The sequence below is a fragment of the Lepus europaeus genome, chromosome 11, assembly GCF_033115175.1.
Source record: "Lepus europaeus isolate LE1 chromosome 11, mLepTim1.pri, whole genome shotgun sequence".
Taxonomy (NCBI): domain Eukaryota; kingdom Metazoa; phylum Chordata; class Mammalia; order Lagomorpha; family Leporidae; genus Lepus; species Lepus europaeus.
In genome coordinates this window covers 9,695,074-9,714,581 of record NC_084837.1, presented here as the reverse complement: position 1 = coordinate 9,714,581, position 19,508 = coordinate 9,695,074, and the positions used below count along the sequence as shown (strand labels likewise).

At 54.2% G+C, this 19,508-nt stretch overlaps 1 protein-coding gene across 1 annotated transcript in view; it reads left to right on the top strand.

The window, feature by feature from the left end:
• CERS3 (ceramide synthase 3) overlaps window positions 1-17,883 on the top strand; it is a 64,188-nt gene extending 46,305 nt beyond the window's left edge. Inside the window, exon 10 of the mRNA XM_062204550.1 lies at window positions 17,731-17,883. Within this exon, the coding sequence (XP_062060534.1) occupies window positions 17,731-17,883 (153 nt within the window). The remainder of the gene's footprint in view (window positions 1-17,730) is intronic.
• The last annotated feature ends 1,625 nt before the right edge of the window (window positions 17,884-19,508 follow it).

Genomic DNA, 19,508 nt, shown 5'->3' with positions numbered 1-19,508 from the left:
CAGGACTGGGCCAGGCTAGAGCCAGGAGCTTCCTCTGTGTCTCCCATATGGGTGGCAGGAACCTAAGCACTTGGACCATCTGCTGCTGCTTTCCCAGGTGCATTAGCAAGGAGCTGGATTGGAAGTGGGGCAGCTGGGATTCAAACTAGCACCCATATAGGATGCTGGCCTCACTGGCAGCGTCTTTAACCCCTGTGCTACAATGCTGTCCCCCGCCCCCTTCATCTTTTAATTCCAGGCAAACTGACCTCTGGATGGGAAGAGATTAGGTTAAGTTTTTTTTTTTTTTTTTTTTTTTTTACAAAGTAAAGCAGTGTTTCTTTCAGTTTCCCTAGCTCCACCATCTGCTCTTCGAACGTAGGAAGCTGCTGGATGCCAGGGCAGGGCGACTGTTCAGCTGCCAGGTGCCTGTTAAAATGTAGGGCAAGCCTCACTTCCCTGCGAATGCCCAAGGATTACCTACGCGTGATCTTTCATACATACTTCACCAGACACGCGCTCCACCGTGCATGCTCTGAAATTTCCTGTTTAGCATGTTTTTTAACACCAGTTTTCAGAACGCTAGTTCTTTGGAGGTACTGGTCTGCTGGGGGCATTTGACCACAGTTGTCAGAGGAAGGGGACAGGAAGTAGCTGAAGCAGCCGTCACAGGAAGGGACCGCTCAAGAGGAGAGTGGCTCAGCGCGAGCATCTCACTGCCACCTGGGGGCACTCAGACCCACTCCACTTCCTGTCTTCCCAGTGGTGGCTGGGATCCCCGCGGCCCCAGCACCGGGGACGATCCAAGTAAAAGTAGACCTGAGCAGCTCAGACGTCCCTCGTCCCCACGGTTTTAAAGATCATTTCACAAAAGTCGGAGGATTTTTCTTTAAATAAAATCCTGAAAGGATCAGGCTGTCTCCACTTAACTAGTAAAGAAAACACACACACACACACACACACACCCCAGAGCATACACACAGAGCCCAGCACACACACAGAGCCCAGCACACGCACACGCACACACATCCCAGCACACACACACAGCCCAGCACACACACACAGCCCAGTATACACACACACCCCAGTGCACACACACACCAGCGCACACACACACCCCAGAGCATACACACACACCCCAGCGCACACACACACATGCAGCCCAACACACACACACCCCAGAGCATACACACACACACCCCAGCGCATACACACACACCCCAGCGCACACACACATCCCAGAGCATACACATACACACACAGCCCAGCGCACACACACATACCCCCAGCACACACACACACACACCCCAGAGCATACACACACACACCCCAGTGCACACACACCCCAGCACACACACACACCCCAGAGCATACACAGACACACACATCCCAGAGCATACACACACACACACCCCAGCACACACACACACCCCAGAGCATACACAGAAACACACATCCCAGAGCATACACATACACACACCCCAGCACACACACACACCCCAGAGCATACACAGACACACACATCCCAGAGCATACACATACACACACCCCAGTGCACACACACACACCCCAGTGCATACACAGACACACACATCCCAGAGCATACACATACACACACCCCAGTGCACACACACACAGCCCAGCGTGCACACACACACCCCAGCACACACACACCCCAGAGCATACACAGACACACACATCCCAGAGCATACACATACACACACCCCAGTGCACACACACACACACACCCCAGAGCATACACAGACACACCCCAGTGCACACACACACACCCCAGCGCACACACACACCCCAGCACACACACACATCCCAGCACACACACCCCAGCACACACACACACCCCAGCACACACACCCCAGCGCACACACACAGCCCAGCGTGCACACACACAGCCCAGCGCACACACACACAGCCCAGCGCGCACACACAGCCCAGCGTGCACACACACAGCCCAGCACACACACACACCCCAGCACACACACACCCCAGCGCACACACACACAGCCCAGCGCGCACACAGGTTTTTTCACTGGATCTGAGTTTGACAAGCACAATGCATGACTTGTTCATAAATCTACACGTTCACACCAGGATGTGAAAGTCCTGTTAATGGGCTCTTAGGCCAGAGAGCCTGGTGAACACAGGTGTGGGGTGACTCCACGCTGGCCAGCACTGGCCCTGGGAATCCCCACTGTTTTCTATGCCTGCGCCCTGCCCCCAGTACTCGCCACCCCTAGTGTGCACATCTCAGGAGAGAGCTTTACGTCACACAAAGGAAGCCTTACTCCTGGAAGCTCATTCAGTTTGTGAACGTGGGTACAAGAAACGCGTCTCTAAAACATTCTCCTTCTGATTTATCATGCGGGCTTTAGCGCCTGAATGATTGACGATGCCGATGGCCTGGTCCGTGCTCTGTTGTGGGAACTCAGGACTCTCCAGGGGCTATGTTCTTCTAATGGAGACCTCTCTCACCACGTGGGTGGCTCAGGAAATCCCACAGAGGGCCCTGCCAGGCACGAACTCTTCACCTGACTCCACAGCCCAAGCTCTGGCCTCACCTAAGCCTTGGCCTCTGAACTGTTCCAAGCAAATGGTCTGCTTCTGTAGTATTTTCGGTGTGAACCAGGGAAAGCAGCCATGTGCTTGTGTGTGCATGCACAAGTATGTACACATGTGCTTGTATGTGTGAGTGGGTGCATACATGGGTGTGCACGTGTGTGCCTTGCTAAGGGCACGTGTGCTTGTATGTGCACAGGAATATGCACCTGCACAAATGTGTGCGTTTGTGCTTGTATGTGCATGGATGTGTGCTTTGTGTGCGTGTGTGTGTGTGCACATGCATGAGTGTGCATTAGGAGGAAGATTGGGGAGAACTCTTGGCTTCTACACTTGTGAGGGAGAAAAGGAAGCTGGACAGGCAGAGAGAGAAGTTAATCCACAAGGAAGCGAGACAGCTCGAGGGAGCATGGTCCTCCTGCGTTTAACCTGTCACTGGATATGGGCAAGGCAACTACCTTCAGCCAAAAATAACACCCCAGAGAGGGCCACAGCACGGTGGGTGTTGGAGCCCGGGTGCTGAGGGGTTCCCAGTCACCATGCACCTGTGGCTTCCAGCTGCACTTCCCCTGCCCCGCCCCTGAAGCCGGTTCCCGGAAGACAGTTGTGCCTCCCTTCTAGGAGTCCGCCAGGCTGTGGGCCCAGCTCCTCCTGAGCTGTGGCGTCTTCAGGAAGCCGTCAGTTTTCTTCCAGCGGTTTTCTCATGAGGGTTACTAGCCACCCTCTGCCTTCCTTAAAGGGTTGTGGCAGGGCTGAAATGCTGGAAGGGAAATGACTGTCACTCCTCAGTGTGCAGAAAACAGGGGTGGTGGTACAGCCGTGGAACCACGTGTCCCACGCGTCCCCAGCCAGCCCACTTGCCGTGGCTCCCTTCCCCCTCCAACCCTTCCCCCCAACACCAGTTTCCTCCAGGTTACATGTCCTTTTAGTTTTTAAATTGATTTTTCAATTTTAGATTACCACTTAATGAGGATCATGCAACTTTTCAACACCTATCCATAGCTTAGACCAACCATCCCAGGCACACAGGCTTTCCTCTTCTTGACTTGCCACTGTGCCTGGAGCCTACCAACTCCTCTGCTCCAGTTACGCAGAATACTACACGTCGCCAAGGGCCACGCTAACCACACTGTGCTGCCTCAGTCACTCTGCTGGGGTGTGGTGCCTGTTATCCCCCAGCCTTCCTAGTGATCACTATTTTAAATTCGGAGTGAACATGCATTATATTTTAATTATTATTAGCTCCCATACATGAGACAGAAACTGTGGCATTTATCTTTCTGTGTCTGGTTTATTTCATTGAACATAATAAACTCCAGTGTCATCCATTTAGCTGCAAATGTCAGGATTTCATTCTTCATGGTGCAATAATACTTCAGTGTGTATATAGACTACATTGTTTATCCATGCATCTGTTTCTTTAAAAGATTTATTTATTTGACAGGCAAAGCAACAAAGAAGGAGAGACAGAGAGAGAGAGAGAGAGACAGAGCTCTTCTGTCTGCTGGTTCATTCTCCAAATGCCTGCAGTAGCCAGATCTGGGCCAGGCCAAAGCCGGGAGCCAGGAACTCCATCCTGGTGGCCCACGTGGGTCGCAGGGGCCCAAGTACTTGGTCCATCATCTTCTGCCTTCCAAGCCTCATTAGCTGAGACTTAACCAGGATTGCAATGATGGGATGCCGGGATCCCAAGCAGCAGCCTAACCCACTGTGCGGCATTGCCAACCTGCCATTGGTCTGTTGATGGTCACCCGGGTTGATTCCATGTTTTGGCTGGTGTGAATGGTGCCCCAGTGAAGGTGGAGGTGCGGGTATTTCTCCCACATGCTCCCCTCGCTGCCTTCAGACATACGCTCAGAACGGGGAGAGCTGGGGCGTATGGGAGATCCATTCTTCGTTTTCTGAGGAACCCGCCTGCTTTTCTCCATAGCGGCTGCACGAATTTCTCTCCCCAGAAAGTGTGTAGCAGGGTTCCCTTTTCTCCACGCCCTCTCCAGCGTTTGTTACTTTGTGCCTTTTGGTAATAGCCATCCTAACTCAGCGAGGTGATTCCTCTTGTGGTTTTGAGGTGTGTTTCCCTGAGGGCCAGTGGGGTTGAGCATTGTTTTCATGTAGTTTTTGCCATATGTGTTCTGAGAAGTCTCATCAGGTCCTTTGCCCCCTTCTTTACTAGATTGTGTGCTTCCTGGTGCTGAGTTGCTTCGTTCTGCATGTGTTTCAGCTGTGACTCCTTGGTCAGATCCTGCCGTCCGGCCCTGTTGCTGGTTGTTGCCTCTGCTGTGCAGGGCTTCTTAGCACCCTGCACGGCCTTCTGTCAAGTGCGGGGAGTGGGGGAAAGGAGTTCCTGAGCCCCAGCCTCCCCCAAGGCAGGGGAACACTGTGGGGTGGGGTCAGCTGAGCCAGCCTGCTCGGCGGGGCTCTGGAGACTGTGTTTGGTGGAGGAGCTGCAGAGGCCGCGACCTGGGAAGGGGGCACTGTCAGGGTGGCCGCGTCCTGGGAAGGGGGCGCTGTCAGGGTGGCCGTGTCCTGGGAGGGGGGCGCTGTCAGGGTGGCCGTGTCCTGGGAGAGGGGCGCTGTCAGGGTGCCGCGTCCTGGGAAGGGGGCGCTGTCAGGGTGGCCGTGTCCTGGGAGGGGGGCACTGTCAGGGTGGCCGTGTCCTGGGAGGGGGGCACTGTCAGGGTGGCCGTGTCCTGGGAGGGGGGCGCTGTCAGGGTGGCCCCTCTGAGGCTCAGGAGGACATCGGGAAGAGCAGGTGCACCTGCCTGAGCTCGCGGCCCCGAGCTCCCCCGCAGACCCCAGCAGTCAGGCTCGGCCTCCCGTGGGAGACTCCCTCGCAGCCTCAGCAGGCCGCATCCAGCCCCAGGCGTCTCAGCAGTGGCGCCACTGACGTTTGGGAGTGGAGAATTCTTTGTTGGGAGGGCCGTCCTGTGTGCTGCAGGCTGTTAGATCCCTGGCCTCTGCCCAGGAGAAGCCAGCAGCACCCCGTGCTGTGTCTGACAACCACACTGGGCTCCAGTTGTCACATGTCCACTGTGGGGGGAAGGGGCAACCTGCCGTGGATGGGATCGGGCCCGCACAGACGCCCCTTCTTTCTCTGGGGAGGTGAGGCAGCTCCGCCACACGCAGAAGTGGCGTCGTCTCTGCCTGTTCAAAGGCCTCATTTTTATTGTGTCGTTCAGGCAGAGGTGGGGGGCAGGGGGATCCTCCAACTGCTGGTTCACTCCCCAAATGGCCACAACGGCCGGAACTGAGCTGTTCCAGAGCCAGGAGCCAGGAGCCAGGAGCTTCCTCTGGGTCTCCTATGCGGGTTAGGGGCCCAAGCACTTGGGCCATCTTCTACTGCTTTCCCAGGCCATTAGCAGGAAGCTGGATCAAAAGAGAAGCAGCCACTGGGACTCGAACCTGCGCCCATATGTGATGTGTGCTGCATGCAGAGGCCTTGCCCAAGACGCTGCAGCACCGGCCCCTAGATCTGTTTCTCTTCATTAAATGTTCTCCTGGGCATGTGTCTTTTTTCCAGCCCCTTTTCAAATTTTGTGACTTTTGATTAGATACCATACATATTGGATTTTATACTGTTGGATGCTGGATTTTGTCATATTTCTTTAAATAATATTGGATTTTGTATATAGTTAAGCTACCTGTGATTAGTCTGATCTTTTAAGCCTTGCATTTAAGTCTTTTTAGGGTGAGAGCAGAATGTCATCTTGTATGGCTGCCCTAATGTACGCCACATACCGAGCCGCCTCTTCACTCTGGCTGGTGAGAAAGGGGAAACTGCCGCCCCAGTGTGTGTGCCGGGGTTGTCCTGCTGAGTCCTCTCTGGTGATTCTTTGCCTGGTCTCAGATGATCTCCTCATGTTTGTGCACGGTCCATACCCGGACAGTCACCTCTGGAGCGTGCGCTGGTGCTGCCCGGAGCTCCCTCCCCGCCGCCATTCCCTCCCCCACACTAACTGCCTTGTCTTTGAGGGACTTCAACGGCAGTTTCCTCAGCGCAGTGGCACACTGGGACCTGTTGGGGTGGTTGCTGTGCCTCAGCCTAGAAACGGCACCAAGGCAGGAGGCTGAGGCGGGCAGGCGTGGGGCTCGCCTCTTCGTTTCCCGGTCCCGGCAGTCACAGCCCAGGTGTTTGCCACCATCGCTCCTAAGCTGTGCCCTGGAGTTGTTTCCACCCACCTGCTCACTTTCCTGCCCCATCCGAGCCCGATTCTTTAAGTGTCGTCCCTAGCACTGAGCAAAGGTTTCGAGAGATGGCTTCATTAATACAGAATCAAGCGTGTCTGCTTGGTCTGTGTTGTGTGGCAGGTGGTCCCTGACTGTTGCTGGTGCCGGCTGACTTGGTGCTGTAGGATCTCTGACGCTTCTTCCCTGCTGTTGTCCGGCCCCATTCCGGGAGTGGGGAAGTGGCTGGTGGCGCTCAGGACTGGCTCTTGTTGGAAGTTACAGTCCTCCTTTTTAAACTGCCTTTTGCTTGATCTGGTTACCATTTGAGTCTTTTGTTTGGGAAAGAATGGCATTTGGCGACAGGTGCTTAAATGTTTCTTTTGTTTGAAAGGCCTATTAAAGGAATTCAGGGCTATTTTATTTAAACTATTTCATAAAAATGCCATTATTATTTTGCCTAATACATGTTTTAACCAGAAATTCAGACTTTGACTTTAGGCCTTCTTGTTACATACTGGCTGTGTTGATCTCAGCTGATGAGAATGGCCTGTGGAGCTTTAACAGAAAATACTCTGGCCTGGCCCCAAGTCAGACCAATTAAATCAAAATCCGTGGGGGAGGACCCAGACGTTGGAATTGTTGGCAGTCTTCCTCCTTCCCCCGTATAAGTGATTTCAATTTGCATCCTGGGTTGAGAGCCACAAGACTAAGCAGAGCAAACAGGCTGTATCCTCTCCACCACTGGGCAGGGGGCCACGGCGGCCCCTCAGCTGGCAGGGTTTGCCTGCCAAGCAGCCCAAGTGGCTGCACGCCTCCCGCCTTGGTGAACCTCGTGGACGGGACCTCAGCAGACACTCCCATCTTGTACACGGTGACAGGAGCAGCAGACTTGTATGTCGCATAGGCGTTCTGGGCACGCACATGCACACACACACACACGCACACGGCCTTATAAATGAAAATTCAGACTTTGAAATCAGCACATTGGAATTCTCTCCTTGCAGAGAAACAGAACGCCTTAAATAGTACATTTCCCTGGAAAATTAAAAACATGATTCATTTCACAAAATGGCTTACTAATTATTTTCAAAGAATCTTTTATTGTATGGAGTGAGACATACATGTAATTTTACACATACGTGTACTGCTTTTCTGGACTGAAAATTCGCTCATGGAATATGGAGACTAAGGAGAGGCAGAGCACTTGAGGTCGTGGAGTTTCAGGACTGAAAGAGCCTTAGGTGACCCTTCGCTTTCCCTTTCTTCTTCCAACAGAGAGCGGCCGTCTGTGGCAGGTTTGAGGGCACAAGCATCCTTGCTAACAGGCTGAGCTCTGACCACGGGCCCAGGTACCCCCAGATACCGGGGAAATGACCTGAGTGAGAATTCCAGAACCTCAGGTGATCGCATGCACGTGAAAGTGTGCAGGAAATCCTGTTGCAGATTGCTGAGAGGAAGAGGTCTGGGTGGAGCCAACGCAAATGCAAGGCAGCGACTTTGAAGGGGGGGGGGGGGGGGGGGGGGGGAGGAAACAGTCACTTGTTTTTTCCGTGACCTTGTCGACTTGGGTAATAAGAGCTAATAGAACACAAAGGAATGCAATTTGCTAGGAGTTTAGAAAGTTGAATGCTTTGAGTGTACTTTTTTCTCATACAGTTAAAGCTAAAAGTTTGCTTTCAAAACAACATAAAATGCTTATTATTTTGCTCTTTGTTGCATTGCCAGCTGAGGATGTAGACGTGGAGTCATCAGAAAGCAGGGGACGTTATGAGTCATTCACAGCCTCCTGGGCTTTCCACGGGGCTGTGCACCCGCAGACTCAGGGCACCGACTTCAGTTACAACATCTCAACACCCCGGGCTGGGGGTTTATGGGGCCACTGGTGCAGCTGTCCTCCCTGAGGGTCCGTGGAGGTGCTGTGGGCAGACTGCCACTGACTTGAAATGAGCATTGTGTTTCTCCTTGTAAGGTTTATTTTGTTTGGTTATCCCTGCAGTCATTTGGGGGACACAGAGAGCAGGGCCAAGTCCTTACCTTAGTGAACAGGCAAATGCTGTGTAATTGATACAGATATATACGTAGTGATGTGTTGCCTCACATCGCGGTATGTGGAACATCACAGCCTGTGCTTGCCCAAACGTGGATAGGGCAGGACAGGCACTCGGTGTGCCCACTTGCTGCTGCTGGCATCACTTAGCATGCTGTCCCACAGCAACCTTTCTTAATGACGATCCTAAAATAACAAAAAGTTTGGTATGATAGACCAGTAGCATAGTCCTTGGCTGTTATCAGTGTCACATTCTCTCCATGGTCATGTGTGCTGAACTGGAGATCTGATTCCCCCAACCTCCCCACACACATGTGAGTAACATGCTGAGCTATGATGCCGTGACCCCTACGATGTCTCTTTGTGATGGGAATTTCTCCGCTTACGGGGCCGCTGTTTTAGGTGCAGTCTGTTGCAGACTGAAACATCGCTAGGTGGTGCCGGACTGCGTATGTTTCTTATTTTATTCCTTAGGGTTTGGCTCTTTGAGGGCAGAAACCTTGCACAACATCAATGCACGGGGACTCAAGAAATAGTTTGTGAGCCAGTGTGGGCTTGACAGGTGCTGCCAGCCCGACCCGGCCGCAGAGATCTGACACAATTGGCCGCCGCTGAACAGGGTCTGGTGCCCTAGGCAGGGAAGTGAAATAGGAATGGAAGGCGGGCATGGAGGATGATGTCTGGTCTGTCGTCAGGAGCAGCTGCACGGGCGGCAGAATCTTGTGCTGAAATCCAGACCAGGGCGGAGGGAGAGGGCGGGGCGGAGGCGGAGTCTGATGCCACGGTGAGGGTGAGGGCAGATTGCTCAGCTGCTGTGCGTTCGTGTTTGCAAGGGGGAGCAAAGCTGTATTGCGCTGGTATTTTATTAATGCTGGGCTAGAGATCTGTTCATCCACTCTCGCATCGCTCACTCAGCAAGCATCCTGAGTGCCTGCTGTGCACGGATGAAGTCCCTGAGACGCCTTAGAGAGGAAAGGTGGTGTGGCCCCGTATACTCCAGCGCTGCCCGCCTCCCCTTCCCCTCTGCAGGGACGACTGCCCTCCTGAAGCTGGTACCCTTCCTCCCATGCCTTTATGTTTATATGTTTGTTTGTCTGAAGAGTTATTTATTGATTTTGAAACTTAGAGGGAGATCATCTATCCACTGGTTCATTCCCCAAATAGCCACAACAGCCAGGGCTGGGCCAGGCTGACGCCAGGAGCTTCATCCAGGTCTCCCATGTGGGTACAGGGGCCCCAGCACTTGGGTCGTCTTCCACTGCTTTCCCTAGGTGCATCAGCAAGGAACTGGTTCAGAAGTGGAGCAGCCAGGACTGGAACTGGTACCCACATGGGATGCCGGCATCACACGTGGCGGCTTAACACGCCGCCTCACAATGCTGGCCCCATGTATGCTGATGTACAGACACAAACAGTGGCGTATGTGTATTGCTGACCTTCACCTACGTGGCACGTGTAGTGCATGTGACTACACTGGTTTTCTCCCTTGCCCGACTGCTTGGGCTGAGCGTGGGTGTGGCCTTGCACACGGTTTTTCAGACCCAGCCTGTGAGGGTCTCTGCACAGTCTCACCAGCTTCGGGGATTGTCGGTGTTTTCAGTGTTTGCTAGTTGAGTGGACATGGGATCTCGTCTCAACTGTCAGAGTTTGCGTTTCCCTGGTGAGTGAGCTGGAGCCTCTGTACTTCCTAGCCACCTGTGTGGCCTCTCCTGGGAACTGCCTCTTGGTGTCCTTGGCCTGTTTTACTATCACAGTTTTTTTCCTCCCTTCTTAATGGTGCATTTGAGTTCTTTGGATTCCTCAAGTGTCTTAGATACTAATATTTGAAACAAGCTTTAGCATTTCAATTTTAATGCAAAATTGCTGGGCTTAGTCCTCTGTTTTGCCATGGTTATTTCCTAAAAGCTGCTTTATTTAAACTCTGAACTTCTGTTTCACAGTGGTTTTGCATCTCTTTGCCCAGTTGGGTTCTGGAACTGTCAGGCCAGTTAGAGACTAAAGCCAGGTTTCTGCAGGATGCAGGAGAAGGCTGTCATTTTAGCAGCCTTAGTCCCCAAGCACTTGTGTTGGTGATCCCCACAGTCTTCTGGTTTATTTGTTGTGGGTAAACTGGGGAGTGTGAACGAAACACGCATCTCATCCCGGGCCACGCAGTGTGGGGGCTCCGGGGCCGTGGGGGCCACTCGGCTGGCGGCTCCCAGGCCTGAGCTCTGACCTCACAGGGAGTGGACCTGTTGGCTCAGATCTCCAGAGGCCCTCTGGCCCGAAAACCTACTGTTCCCCTAAAAGCTCGGAGTGTTAGCTCAGTGAATGATGTTTTAAGGACTTATAAATAAATTACAGATTGTAATTTAATAATACTTTAAGCAAATTCTATTTAAAACAAGTTAATTAAATTATGATTTAATTATAGATTCTACTTTGTTGCTTCGTGATTTAAAATAGAACGTCGTCTGTATTGCGTGGCTGAGCCGCTGTGTGTCGGACTCGAGTTCAGAGGCAGTGTTCTGTACACACAGACCAGTCACAATGGTGAGGTCTGTTCTTTGAGCAGGGAACCACAGATAAATCCACGTTAAGGTCCCATGGTTTTTTGTTTTAAGATTTTATTTTTTTATTTGAGAGGTAGAGTTACAGACAGAGAGAGGAAGAGACAGAGAGAGAGAGAGCAGTCTTCCTTCCACTGGTTCATTCCCTAAATGGCCGCAATAGCTGGAGCTAGGCCGATCTGAAGCCAGGAACCAGGAGCTTCTTCTGGGTCTCCCATGTGGGTGCAGGGGCCCAAGGGCTTGGGCCATCTTCTGTTGCTTTCCCAGGCCATAGCAGAGAGCTGGATCGGAAGTGGAGCAGCCGGGACTCAAATAGATGCCCATAGTGGATGCCGGTGCTGCCGGCGGAGGTTTAGCTCTCTACACCACAGCGTCGGCCTCTAAGGTCCTGTTTTAAGCAACTTAGGCCCAAACTTCACAGACTTAAAAGACTGTAGGCCCCCTAAATAGCCGAAATAGTTTTGCGAAAGGAGAACAGGGCCCCCGCTGTGGCGTAGTGGGTAAAGCTGCCGCCTGCAGTGCCGGCATCCCATACGGGCACCGGTTCGAGTCCTGGACTTGGCAGTGATGTTCTTAACTGTGACACCAAAGACACAGGCAACAAGAGAAAAAATTGGCAAATTGAATTTAATGAGAAATAATAACTTGGGGGCAACCCACAGAATGAGGGGAGATGTTTGCAAATCAGGTACCTAATAGTGACTAGTGGACAGAACACATTGAGTCCTCCTAAAACCCAACAGAGCGAGAAGACCCAGACAGCCCAGTTCGAAAGTGGGTGAAGGGTGTGAGTGGACATTTTCCCTAAGAAGATTTCCCTTGGCCGTTAAGCACCTGTGCTGTGCTCAGCACCACTTCCTGTTAGGGGATGGAAATCACCCCACAAGCATCAGCAGGGCTGCTAGCAAAAGCCAGCAAATAGGAAGAATTGGTGAGACTGAGATGGGCAGGCCGCTGTGGAAAACAGTCTGGAAGCTTCTGCCAGAATTAAGCAGAGTTGTCGTATGACCCAGGAATTCCACTCTGGACATTTATCTAAATGAATTGAAAGCGGGGACACAAACAGTTCTGTACACCCCTGTTCTTCACGGTAGCTGACATGCGGAAGCAACCATGGTTAATGGATGCATGAAGAGAGTGGTCTGTCCGTGCAGTGGGATATTGTTCCGCCTTTCAGAGGAGGTCGTACTGACGCGTGGCAAAACCTGCGTGAGCCTTGAGGGCACTGCTGAATACAACGGCCCACTGCACAAGACAGAACTGCGTGGTCCCGCTTCCCTGAGGCCCCACGGCCGCCGCAGGCACAGAGGCAGACAGCACCGTGGCGGTTTGCCAGAGCTGGAGGGAGAGGGCTTCGGATGGGGTTGGACCGTGGAGTGCCTCGGGAGGGGAGGTGGTGATGGGTGCCCAACAGTGTGGGTGATGCAGTGCCACTCAATACTTACAGATGCTTAAGGGAGCACATTGTATGTTGTGTACATTTCAGCACAACTTGGTGGGAAACAGACTTTTGGCAGCACCATGCCTGGCACCACGGGGCTGCAGGCAGCCAGGCTGCTGTCTTGGTCCTGGTATTCTGAACCTAGGAGATTCTGGCCGCTGTCCTAGGCGGCCGCTGTGTGATGCCGCAGGCTCAGTCCTTTCTCCTGGAGCCCGAGTAGAAGCTGAAGTCTGCCCTCGCCTTTAGGGAGCCTGTGGTTCCTGGAGGAGTGGGGCTGTCCATCCTGTGCCTCTGCTCGGGACACGCCCTCCCAAGGGCAGGTTTGAACTTCAGCGTGATTTTAATCAGGGGGAGTTCACTTCCGGGGTCCCTGCCACAGTGAGGGCCCTGAACACAGGTTCCCCTTGTGCCGGCCAGGGACGGGGAGCGCCAAAGCTGCTGTTAGGACTAGGAACAAAGTCTCCACTGAGCTAGTAACCTGCTGCTGCTTGCTTTACCATCCTTTTGTGTAACCAAAGGAGGTGTTGGGGGCAAAAAGACCAAATTCTACTCGTGCCCTCCTAACTGTGGCGTCAGCGATGCCTTCCACACCTTGCTCTGGAGAACCTCGACTGCGTTTGGGAGAGCTAGCTGGACACTGCCAGTTGTCGGAAGTTCCCTGCAGTTGTCGGAGGAGCGCTGTGCTGGCCCGGCGGAGAACGCGCAGGCGTGCCCCGCACACGCCGGCGCTGGGGCCCAGGTCCGCTGTGCAGTGCAGCCGCGGTTCCACATCCTTGGTCACGCGTGCATCTTCTTGGGCCTTTAATGATCTGTTGAAAGGTTCAGGGCCAGCAGCCTGCGCCGTGCTAAGTTCTAACAGCCCGGGGACCGCGCCCAACACGGGGTGCTGGTGAGCCAAGAGCAGCAAATGAGAGGAAAGGGACTCGGCTGCCTGTGCAGAGTCCTGGCCCGCCGGGCGTGGACAGGCGGGTCCTGGCGTGGACAGGCGGGTCCTGGAAGCCCCGCGTCTGTGTCCAGTTCTCGCTGCCCCCAGAGCAGACGCGACCTTGTTTCTGACTTCCATTAGGTGCTCTGATGGCTGGATGGGATTGGCAGGTTGAAATGTTTTTGCTGAATATCGGTTGTGGTCTACATCTTTTCTTAAGCTTCTCTGATTCCAGCTGATTGGAAAAGCCGCATTCTTCTAGCATGGCTCAGCCAGTGGTTTGCAAACTGTGGGTTGAAAAATTATTCAGAGGTTGCCAAGTTGGCCTCGGAGATCTCAGCCATCGTCTTTGAGTGGAGTGGAATGGGGCGTGCCAATGTTTGTCTCACCTGGGGAAAACCATTAACGAGGGGAAGTTCCCAGTGCTCCGTATGCAGCCCGTCCTGAGGGCTCCAAGGGCAAGGTCAGCGTGGAGTGAGTGTGCCGTGAGACAGTGGGTGCTGGGCTCAGGAAGAGGAGACAAAAGGACGCTTTCTTGTCAAAGCTGGCCTCAGAGCGCGCCGGGTCAGCCGCCTGCCCGTGCCCTGGCCCTCCGCGGGTGTGCAGCTGCCAACAGGGCTCTGCAGAGCACCGTGGCTCCGGAGGCCCAGGGCCTGCGTTTTCCGGCTGGCTGCCTCGCATGGCTGTTGGCCTTGCAGAATTTACTGAGCTCCTTTTGGGGGGAGCAGTTCCAGTATCCTGTGGTTGTGAGGAGGGGATTTTATTGTCCACACTAGCTGCTTAGTCTAGCCATGCCTTGGGTTCAGTAAGTCCCTTAAGTGTCATTGCTATTAACGTTGTCTTGAAAATGACAGAAGACCCTATAATAAATTTATTATAAGATTGAACATAAAATGAGATTTGACTATTATTTGAATGACATGCAAATTCTTTATATTGTCCCTGTTTGCCTAAGATGCAGCCCACCCTGTACATCCATCTCACACATGGGGCCCGTTCCAGCTTGGGTCGTGTCCTGGGCCAGGGTTCGTGATCTGGTCAGCCCCATACCCCTTTGCCAGCCCGTGACGGCGTGTCTACATCATGTAGTTTGCCTATAACCATCATTTCAAACAGTAGTACAATGCCCCAGTGTCCTAAAGTGGAAAAGATGAAAGACAGCTCTATTGAAATGTGCATTTCCTGGGCAACACGTGTGCCTGCTTACGCTGAACAGCCCGAGCAGGGGGGCCGGTGTGTGTGCTCTTGTGTGTGTAGAATCACCATGGAGTTGTGAAGTTCCAAGCAAAACGAGGTCGTCTTCCCTTGACCCCTGTATGTAGCTGTCTTCCTGGGGAACCCACCCCGAATCCAAGCATCCCTTGGTTTGTGAGGGGGCGGGCTCCAGGACTCCACAGGGCATCAGAATCTATGGACGCCGCAGTCCCTCCTGTCGGGTGACGAGCCTGCACTTGGCCTCCGTGGGCTTGAAACCATCTCCAGGTTACTTGGCAATAGTGGATACGTGTGACGACGGTACAAATTGTTTAGGAGGTGACAAGCAGAGGCCTGCACACATTCAGCACAGACACGGCGTTTTACCGGAGTATTTCCAGTTGGTGGTTGGTGGGCTCCACAGATAGGAAGGGACACGCAAAGACACTGTGCTCGAGTGTCAAGTGAAATTGGCTTCTAGGCTTGGGCAGCTCTGAGCAGGGTTTTCACCTGCGCGTGTGTCCATGGGACATGTGGGCATCAGGACTGGTCTCCAACATGCGGGATCATGAAGATGCCATAAAGTTGCAAAGCCCCCGCGTGTCCAGGGCTGCCCCCAGAGGTGGGGGTATGGGCGAGGGGCCTAGGGCTGGGGAGTGGGGGGGCAGCCTCCAGGTTGTGCTGAGGCAGCTCTGCATGTCCTGGGAGACTGTGGATTGCAGCCCGTCTTCTGGCCTGCAGAGAAATGAGGTTCTTAGTTCTGATTCGGGCTTCCTCTTATTCCCCACCAAACTCCATTGAGGGGCACCGACCGTGGAAGGAAGCGCCAGCTGATGGGGCCCCTGCCCGGGGGGCATCGTCCACAGGAGGGGGCTCAGCACAGGGCACAAGGCTCGCCTATCTCTGGTGCCTTCTCACCGGGGAGACGCCACGTTCAAGTTCATTCTTGGTGTGCGTGGTGAGGTGCGTTGGCTTTGAGACCATTTCTGTGTTGATGGAGAGAACATCCAGAGGACCCCAGGGCGCGTGGATCCGTGATGGAGCAGCAGGCTGTGTGCACGCCGTTTCTTCACAAGCCACGCCTGCGTGCCCACTCCCGGGAGGTGTTTGATGGCAGGAACCCCGAGACGCTGGGGAGGTGGGCCGTTTTAGCCTGTAGGTCTCAAAAGGAGAAAGTAAGGGTGTGGTTATGGATGTCATCTTGAAAGGTGATGTGGGAGGAAACCGCCTCCCCTGCCATCGCTGCTCGCGTCTGTTCTAAGCTGGCTGGCTGGAGGCGCCGTGAGCTGGCTGAGCATCTTGGGACTCGCACAGAGCTCTCGGATTTGCCGTGACGACTCACGCCAGCCCTGGCTTCCACAGTGAGGGCTGCTCTGTAACAGCCCCGCCTCCCTGCTCCAGGGGCCGGGTGCCCTTCAGGGAGAGTGCCCTGGAGAACTGCCTTCACAGACCCGAGGAGAAGCGGCTGCTCCTGGTCAGGGACCGGAAGGGCCCCTTGCATAAGGCAGCTGGGAAGCATGGGGGTCAGCCAGAGCAAAGCCTCCCGACACCCGAGCGGCCAGACGAGTGATGTGTGACTTCCCAGACGCGACTGGTAAAACCATGTGTGCTTTCTTTTCCTTTTTTGAAGATTTATTTATTTATTTGAAAGGCAGAGCTGTAGGCAGAAAAGGAGAGACAGGTCTTCCCTCCACTGGTTCACTCTCCAGGTGATCACAATGGCCTGGTCTGGGCCAGGGGGAGCCGGAAGCTAGGAGCTTCTTCCAGGTCTCCCACGTGGCTGTGGGTGGCGGTGGCTGTGGATGGCGGTGGCAGGGCCCAAGGACTGAGCCATCTTCTGTTGCTTTCCCAGGCACGCTAGCAGGGAAGTGGATCTGAAGTGGAGCAGCCGGGACTGGGACCAGCACCCATATGGACGCCGGTGCTGCAGGTGGCAGCTGTACCCATAGGCCACAGTGCCACAGTGCCGGCCCCGGCCGTGTTGGCGGTCCTTCTAAGTCTTAGCTGTTTTGGTTTTGCTTTTCCCTGCTGTTTTTCTGTTTTTAGTTTCATTTCTTTTACCTGTATTACTTCCTTCCTTTGGTTTGCTTTGAGTGCATTTTACTGCTTTCCTCTTTTTTAGTTTTTTAAGGTTGAAACTCAGGCCGCTTAAAGCTCTCTCCTCTGCTGGTGGAAACATCGAGTGCTGTGTCCTGTACAGCGCTGTTTCAGCTGCACCGCCATGCTGAGTGTTGTTTTCATCCTCGCTTAGTGGAAGGTGTCTTCTAGGGTTCTGTAAGTCTTACTCTAACCCACTGGGTATTTCGGAGGGTATTTTTTAATCCCTAAGTGCTTTGAGATTTTCCCAACTGACTTTTTGATACTGGTTTCTAGCTTAATTACCTTGCGGTCTGGAAATACACTCTGTGTAATCTCAGGCCTTAGTTTGTTTTATGACCTGGGCTGGCTGGGGGAGCGTCTGGTTGTTTGGATGCTGGGTTTTCTCTTCAAGACCTCCTGTGAGGGACTGGCCGTAGTGGGTAAAGCTACACTTGTGGTGCTGAATCCCATTTGGAAGCTGGTTCAAGTCCCGGCTGCTCCACTTCTGATCCAGCTCTCTGCTATGGCCTGGGAAAGCAGAAGATGGCCCAAGTCCTTGGGTCCCTGCATCCATGTGGGAGACCTGGAAGAAGCTCCTGGCTCCTGCCTTTGGATCGGCCCAGCTCCTGCCGTTGCTGCCATGTGGGGAGTGAACCAGCAGATGGAAGACCTCTCCCTTTCTCTCTTTCCCTAACTCTGCCTTTCAAATAAATGATTGTCAAACACACAGCCTCCTGGGAGATGGTTACTGACAGTCCTTGTTTCCTTTGTCTAGGAAGTCCAGGATGTGAGGAGTGAGGATGAGGACGAAGAGGAAGAGGAAGAGGAGAAAGAGGAAGAGGCTTCCAAAAGCAAGGAGAGAGACTCTCTAAAGAACGGCCTTGGGGCCAACAGGCATCTGGTTCCGAACGGCCAGCACGGCCGCTAGCCCACAGCCCGCAGCCCGCAACCCACGTGCTGGCCCTGCACAGGTGCTGCGAGGACTGTGGTGGCCCGGAGCCCCGACCGAGAACCCGGATTCTGCCCTCCCCCTTCCCAACCCACCTGAGATGTGTTTAGCAATGTTCACTTGTGTTAGGAAAATGTTACAAGGAAGCTTGTCCATGGGTGCCTGCGGGTGTTCGCGCAGACTGCTCAGGGCTTCACGGGTCTCTCTGGGGCCGTCCTGGCTGTGGTCGCCTCCTCTCCTGCAGCGAGAACGTGACCCTCCAGAGCTCACCTCACGGGGCGCCCTGTCCCCACGCGCCTCGCACAGTCCGACAAGTGCTGACTGAACCCACGAGCACGGCTCTTCCCCCAGAAAGGAGCTGGAGGTGCGTGGGACAGCGGCGGAGGGTCCACACCAGGGGATGGCTTCCAGGGCGCTTCACCCCCACAGTGCAGGCGCGAGGGCTGGGGCCAGGATCCGACGGCATAGCAGAAGCCCAAGTGCTTGCTGTGCTGCCCCCAGCCTGGTTGTGCTGGGGCCCAGCAGGGTCTGGGGGAGGGAGCCCTGAACAGAGGCCAGTGCTCAAGTCTCCCTTGAAAGGGGCCTGGCGACGTCAGGAGATGCCAGTGCCCGGAGGTGCTTTCCATTTTATGCTGTGGCTGTTCCTGTCGGCCCCCCAAGGAGCCGTGGCCCCTTCTTCCTTGGCTTTCCTGGTGCCTCGCTCCTGTCCTCCCTAAGAGGCCATATCCCTGCTGCTGTGCCCCTCCTGGGGGCCCCCAGGTGGCTCCCTGAGCCCCATTATTCAGGGGCCTGCCCTGAGTGTCCAGGGCCTGCGCCCCAGACCACCCAGACCCCCCAGCAATCCAGGGGCAGGTGCTGGCAGCAGCAAGGAGAGGACTCGGGGCGGGGGTGAGGGCTGGGGTCAGCTGCCGGCTCCCCCTCCCCGCCAGGGCAGGGGCCATGGGGGACACTTGAACACAGCTCTGGCCCCCTTCTGGCCTTACCCGGGAGGGCCCCCTTGCCTGCGGAGGAGGCATGGTGCAGGGTCTGCCCACGCCCACTGCAGCCGCGCAGGGTTTGGGGTCAGGTTTTGTATGTTTGCTCCTTTGCTTAGAAGCCCGAGTTAGATGCAAGCCCGCGGGAGGTGAAGCCCCAGGACTGGAGAGCCAGCCCCGCCCCCGGAGCTGCAGGCCCTGGGAGCAGGAAAAGAGGCTGAGATTCTGGTTTTTGTTTTTAATAAAAACATGTTTTTAAACCTTGAGGCCAAACAGAAAAACAAATGAAAAACCTTTTTAAATCCTTTCCCCAGGGAAATATCTTTCTGAGGAGTTATTAGGGAGAGAAAAGCAGCCATCAGGTTTGTGTGAGCAGGTACCAGACGCGTGATCGCGGCGCACAGTGTCAAGTTCACTCGGCGCGGCCGTTGAGTTCTTGTTGGCATTGTATCATTGTTACATAGAAGGTCACTCTAAGTCATTTTATTTTGTGTTTCTAGTTAGACTGTTTCTTCCCTACACTTCCTTTGGTCTTGCCTGTACCACGGACCTTGTCTCCGTGAGCTGTTGTGTGTCTGTGTCTCTGTCTTCCAGCTGTCACTGTCATTTCAATGTCAAAGGTGAAACGGA